The 7124-nt window shown below is 38.7% G+C and overlaps 1 protein-coding gene across 1 annotated transcript in view; it reads left to right on the top strand.

The window, feature by feature from the left end:
* The first annotated feature begins 4976 nt into the window (after positions 1 to 4976).
* Positions 4977 to 7124, top strand: part of csgalnact1b (chondroitin sulfate N-acetylgalactosaminyltransferase 1b) — an 8682-nt gene continuing 6534 nt past the window's right edge. Inside the window, exons 1-2 of the mRNA XM_016517943.1 lie at positions 4977 to 5486; positions 5651 to 6161. Coding sequence (XP_016373429.1) covers positions 4977 to 5486; positions 5651 to 6161 — 1021 coding nt within the window. The remainder of the gene's footprint in view (positions 5487 to 5650; positions 6162 to 7124) is intronic.

Genomic DNA, 7124 nt, shown 5'->3' with positions numbered 1-7124 from the left:
GAATCTTTCGATTCCGATCGGGACTCTAGAGCGCATCTCGCAAATCTTTTTATTCAACTTTGAATCGCGAATCGTTTGATTCAGATCGGGACTTCGGAGCGCGAATCGTGAATTGCGAATCTTTTGATTCTGATTGGTACTCCGGATCGCATATCTCGAATGATTCAAAACGGGACTTCGGAGCGCATATTGCGTATAATTTGATTCAGATCGGGACTTTGAAGAGCATATCGCAAATAATTGTATTTAATTCTGAACTTTGGAGCGTGAATCACAAATCCTTTGATTCAGAGCGGGACTTCAGAGTGTGAATTGGGAATCTTTCGATTCCGATCAGGACTCTAGAGCGCATCTTGCAAATCTTTTTATTCAACTTTGAATCGCGAATCATTTGATTCAGATCGGGACTTCGGAGCGCGTATCTCGAATGATTCAGATCGGGACTTCGAAGCACATATTGCAAATCATTTGATTCAGATCGGGATTTCGAAGAGTATATTGCAAATAATTGTATTCAATTCAGAACTTTGGAGCGTGAATCGCAAATACTTTGATTCAGAGCGGGACTTCAGAGCACGTATTGCGAATCATTTGATTCAAATCAGGACTTCGGAGCAAGTTCGCAAATCATTTGATTTAGATCGGGACTTTCGAGTGCGTAATGCAAATCGTTTGATTCAGATCGGGACTTCGGAGTGCGAATCACAAATCTTTCGATTCTGATCGGGACTCCGCAGCGCGTATCATGAATGATTCAGATCGGGACTTCGAAGAGCATATTGCAAATAATTTTATTCAATTCGGAACTTTGGAGCGTGAATCGCAAATCCTTTGATTCAGAGCGGGACTTCAGAGTACGTATTGCGAATCATTTGATTCAAATCAGGACTTCGGAGCAAGTTCGCAAATCGTTTGATTCAGATCGGGACTTCGGAGCGTAAATCGTGAATCATTCAATTCCGATCGGGACTCTAGAGCGCATCTCAAGAATCTTTTTATTCAACTTTGAATTGCGAATCGTTTCATTCAGATCAGGACTTCGGAGTGCGAATCGTGAATCGTGAATCTTTTGATTCTGATCGGTACTCCGGATCGCGTAACTCGAATGATTCAGAATGGGACTTCGGAGCGCATATTGCGTATCATTTGATTCAGATCGGGACTTTGAAGAGCATATCGCAAATAATTGTATTCAATTGAGAACTTTGGAGCATGAATTGCAAATACTTTGATTCGGAGCGGGACTTTGGAGCAATTTTGTAAATCATTTGATTTAGATCGGGATTTTTGAGCGCATATCGCGAATCATTTGATTCATATCGGGACTTCGGCGTACAAATCGCGAATCTTTCGATTCCGATCGGGACTCTAGAGCGCATATCGCAAATCTTTTTATTCAACTTTGAATCGCGAATCTTTCGATCCTGATTGGGACTCCGGAGCGCGTATCAAGAATGATTCAGATCGGGACTTCGGAGCGCATTTGCGAATCAGTTGATTCATATCAGGACTTCGGCGCAAATTCGTGAATCTTTTGATTCAGACCATCTGTTGCACAAAAGCAACAAGAACGATTAAAATAAAAACTATTTACAGGTGCAAGCTTGGATTAGCCTGCTGTTTCTGGAAAAGCTGCCCATAACTGCTGGTCGAGGATCAGTTTTCTCATACAAATAGCATACTGGAACAGATTTAGCAAGCGGTCCAGTGTGTATGTGTGTTTGCACTCTGGAGAGCATAATTACAATGAAGCGTTGAGCAATGTAGCCAATCACAGACATACCTGTTGATTTCTGGAATGCAGCAGCCAATCAGAGGCGTTCAAGTGATAATCCACTCATTGCTCAAAACACCGGAGTTCAGTGTTGTTCAGTGAGTTCTGTGTGCTTTCTCCTCTTATTAATGAAGTGTAGACATTAAATTGATTCATTGTGCAGTCGGCTAATAACAGAACTTTGTGAGATCGCAATTTAAAATGAGTGACAGCTTTTTAGTGATGATTATAAAGGGGCTATAAGTTCATTTTGAAGAACTGGGCCCGTATTCACAAAACATTTTATCTTACCACTAAGAGTTCTCCTAAATAGCAGTAAAAAGGAGTTTTCTCTTTAAACCTATTCACAAAGCTGCAAACTTTCACTAAGGAATAGAGAGAAGTCTTAAGCTCAGAGAAAGGGGGCGGGGCTGAGCTCGTTGCTATGCATGATGTCATCAAGCTTATTAACTATGCACACAGTGATTGGCTGATAGTCTCTGTCAGAGATTCATTCATAGAAATATTGTAGAGCACGATATTATGTCGCCATATTCAAATAAAGATTTTAAAATGCAGGCTAAGTGTCACTAATTAAACAAGTACACGTTCAGCTAATTGTCAGCATGTGTGCTTCTCATAATTAGTGGATATGCATCTAAACAGCCTTTTAATTAACAGAGCAGAATAATCATGGCTGATAGTAAGACATGCAAACGTAAAAGAAAACCAAACAGCTGTTACTTCTTGCCCAGCTGGTTAATGAAAACAAGGATATAATTTAGAGTCGGGATAACCTCCAAAACCAAAGCTGATACCTTTATTAAAGCTCATTATCAAATGTTTCTAAAATGTTAGATTGCCGGAAACAGCTATTTTAGGAGAGTTTGTGGTTTAGGACTCTCTTCACTGCTCCTAACCTTTCACAGATTTAGGAGCTAGTTTTAGAGCTAAAACACTTTGTGAAATACTCTTAGCGCAAACATTTAGGAGTCCGAAATTTAGGACTGATGCACATTATTTTAAAGATTTTCTCCTAAATCAGCGAGTTATGAGCTACTTTCAGCATTAAGATGTTTTGTGAATATGGGCCCTGAACTCTAGCACCTGTAGAACAGCCTGTCTTTCATAGTTTTGATGGGAGGAGTCGCATGGAGCCTAACAGAACGCTCACTGAGCGGCTCTCTGCATTACCCATGATGCCTCACGACGGAGCCGCTGCACACAGAGGGCCCCTTCAGGATCCTGCCGGTAATATGCAAACATGCTGGACAGGGTAAACATTTCAATGCAGCTTGAATCTGAACATTACCTGTGTGACTGATCAACAACAGTAAGTAGACGTGCTTGATTTAATAAATGCTGTTCAAATAATTTAAAACAGGAATGCACTATGTAGCTAATTATTGAATATAACGTCATAAAATAGTGTTTTTACAATCATATTTCAATACGTTTTTACAGCAATTATATCTCAAATAAGAGTTTTTTTGTCCAACTGGAGGTGAAAAAAAAAAAAGTGAAAACAGGAAATAATGATCTGAAATGTTTCAAATCAGTTTATTTGATACATGAAAAATGTGCAAAATAATATGACAAACATTACAGCCCTACATCTTGGGAAAATATTCTGCTTATTTGTAAAAAAAAAAAGCCTAATATTACCTTATTTGATGATGCTGAGTTCAAAAATATGAATGAAAACTTTACCTGTACAGTTTTTCACAAAATAAGATTTTTCAGATTGTATTAGCTGTAATATCAAAATAATGAAAGCAGTCAAATGACAAAAAGCATTAAAAATGTATCAAGAACTTCAAATCTGCAAAGGAGAAGAAGGGAGAAAAATAAGTTGAAATTTTCCATTTATTGTCATCAAATAATGTCATGCATGTGAAAACGGGCTGAGAATCAGATGAAGACATGAATGTGTTTGTGGTGTTCAAGAGAGAATACAAGACTAATTCACCTTTTAAACGCTTGCCGAAAGATGCTACAAAATGCATCATATATTTAGTCAGAAATGGTGACTGTCTCCAGCAAAGCAGACACTATTTTTGAAATCTATATTGGATTTCATTTAGCAAATATGGTGTAATCTGCTGAAAATAACTCGTATAACCTGCACATCTTCACCATTATTTATATAGATTTTTTTACAATGCAGATTGTGTCAAAGCAGCTTTACAGTATTAAACAGGGCAACAGTGAATAGTGCAAATGCTCATATGTGTCTGTTTTAACACAAAATTGATTTCAGTAAATGGTTATTGTTACAGATCAGTGTTATTTAAGAGACATACTATTAACAAATTAACAAATGTGTTGTTTTTGTCATTATTTTTATTATTGATTTGTATTCATTTTTAGTCTTAGTTTATTTAGGTTTAGTTATTTATTACTTCAGCTTAAACTAAGTGTTGCCTTGGCAACGAGCTGAAATAAATTTAATTTTTAATATTTTATTTCAGTTAACATTTACTTAGTTTCGAGTAACAAATAAAAAATGATTTTGTTTTAGTTAATGACAATAACTCTGCTGCCGATTGTATTTATGTGGACTTTTATATTTTTCAGTGGTTTAGTTTTTGTTTATTAGTGCATTGAACGTGCACAACCACGTGCAAAAAATAATTTTCTTGCTTAGTGTTTGTGTCTTGTGTTCTAGTATAAATATCTAAACATTCTTGAATCAAGATGCATTTAAGTAAAATTATTTAAGATATTATGTCTTGTTTTCTGTAAAAAAAAAATATATAAAAATGTTTAGTTTTTGCTTAAAACAAGCAAAAATATCTGCCAGTGCGGCAAGAAAAATAATCTTGTTTAGCCTTTGAATTAAGATTATTTTTCTGCTCAGGTATGGTCATACCTTTATAAATGTTGGACCCCCAAAATTTTTTTTCTTTTTTTTTTTTTTTTTTTTTTTTTTTAGAAAACGATTTAATATCAAATCATTTTACTTGTCAAGTAAATGCATCTCGATTCAAGAATGTTAAGACAAAAATACTAAGTAGGAGAATCTTTTTTTGCAGTGTATCGACGCCTGTTTGTTTTTGTGGTTTCAGATGCACTCTTGCTGGAACATCAAAAAAACAAAAAAAAAGATTGAATTCTGAACCAAAGCAATGGATCAAATCACATCATGTTTGTACTAAAACAGTGTCTTTAGTTGCACAAATCTGCATTGTTCGACCAGACCTGTGTGTCTTTACAGTCAGTCATGCAGAGGCGATGGTTTCTGGGGAAGCGTGCGATTGCTGCGCTGCTCTTCTGCTTCGTTCTGCTCCTGTATCGCCAGGCCTGCAGGTCTCAAAGCCAAACCACACGTCCAGCAGGGGAAGATGCATTCGAGGCTTTACTGCAGCAGCATGAGTGGCACTATCTCCAGCACAGCAGGAACCTCACCAGACTGATCTCACAGCTGAAAGCAGAGCTGCAGAGATCCGCTGTGGAGCTCGAGGAGCAGAACCAGTCAGAGCTGGAGGAGTTCCTGCGGAAGCAGCTCCGACGGGCCGAGATCTTCACCGGAGAACGGCTGCCCGATGAGTTTGCGGTGCTGCCGTTTGAGACCTTCACCCTCCGCCGGGTCTATCAGCTGGAAAGCGGACTGGCGAGACTCCCGGTGGAAAGTGTGATGGGTCAGGACCGCAGGAACGAGCTGAACGGAGCGCTAGAAGCAGCGCTGCATCTGCTGAACGAACCTCAGCTCAGAGACTCACAGCAGCGCAGGGTTTACTCTCCTCAACATTTCTATGAAGGTCAATCTGATTACTACAATGCATTACCCTAAAAAACAAAGCAAAAAATGATTCTCTTACTTATAAATATATAAACATTCTTGAATCAAGATGAATTTACTGTACGAGTGAAATGACTTAATGGTTTCTGGGGAAGCGTGCGATTGCTGCGCTGCTCTTCTGCTTCGTTCTGCTCCTGTATCGCCAGGCCTGCAGGTCTCAAAGCCAAACCACACGTCCAGCAGGGGAAGATGCATTCGAGGCTTTACTGCAGCAGCATGAGTGGCACTATCTCCAGCACAGCAGGAACCTCACCAGACTGATCTCACAGCTGAAGGCAGAGCTGCAGAGATCCGCTGTGGAGCTCGAGGAGCAGAACCAGTCAGAGCTGGAGGAGTTCCTGCGGAAGCAGCTCCGACGGGCCGAGATCTTCACCGGAGAACGGCTGCCCGATGAGTTTGCGGTGCTGCCGTTTGAGACCTTCACCCTCCGCCGGGTCTATCAGCTGGAAAGCGGACTGGCGAGACTCCCGGTGGAAAGTGTGATGGGTCAGGACCGCAGGAACGAGCTGAACGGAGCGCTAGAAGCAGCGCTGCATCTGCTGAACGAACCTCAGCTCAGAGACTCACAGCAGCGCAGGGTTTACTCTCCTCAACATTTCTATGAAGGTCAATCTGATTACTACAATGCATTACCCTAAAAAACAAAGCAAAAAATGATTCTCTTACTTAGTGTTTGTGTCTTGTGTTCTAGTATAAATATATAAACATTCTTGAATCAAGATGAATTTACTGTACGAGTGAAATGACTTAAGATATTATGTCTTGTTTTCTGTAAAAAAAAAATATATATAAAAATTGTGTTAGTTTTTCCTTAAAACACGCAAAAATATCTGCCAGTGGGGCAAGAAAATTAATCTTGTTTAGCTTTTGAATTAAGATTATTTTTCTTGCCCCATTGGCTTTTGCTTGTTTTAAGCAAAAACTAACAACATTTAGATTTTTTTTTTTTTAAAGAAAATCTTAATATCTTAAATCATTTTACTTGTACAGTAAATGCATCATGATTCAACAATGTTTAGATATTTATAATAGAACACAAGACACAAATACTAAGAAAATAATTGTTTTTGCAGTATATATATATATATAGCTGTATGGGAATGACAGATATTTTATCTTGTTTTAAGCAAAAACTCACTTAATTTTGATTTTTTTTTTTTTCAGAAAGCAGTACTTAAAGGGATAGTTCACCCAAAAAGGAAAATGTGATGTTTACCTGCTTACCCCCAGGGCATCCAAGATGTAGGTGACTTTGTTTCTTCAGTAGAACACAAACGAAGATTTTTAACTCAAACCGTTGCAGTCTGTCAGTCTTATAATGCATGGCAATGGTAACAAAATCTATGAGAGTAAAAAAAACATGCACAGACAAATCCAAATTAAACCCTGCAGCTCGTGACGATACATTGATGTGTAAAGACACAAAACGATCAGTCAGTGCAAGAAACTGAACAGTATTTATATCGTTTTTTTTACCTCTGATTCACTGCAATGTCCGAACTGTCCTAAGCGTGTCCTGAGCGCGTCCTCGACAGCCGGTGCGTGACGCGTCTTCTTCTTCTTCTTCTT

Source organism: Sinocyclocheilus rhinocerous, unplaced genomic scaffold (assembly GCF_001515625.1).
Source record: "Sinocyclocheilus rhinocerous isolate Xijiao unplaced genomic scaffold, SAMN03320098_v1.1 scaffold493, whole genome shotgun sequence".
Classification (NCBI taxonomy): Eukaryota; Metazoa; Chordata; class Actinopteri; order Cypriniformes; family Cyprinidae; genus Sinocyclocheilus; species Sinocyclocheilus rhinocerous.
The sequence above is the reverse complement of the archived record's forward strand: the minus strand, read 5'-3'. Positions and strand labels throughout refer to the sequence as shown.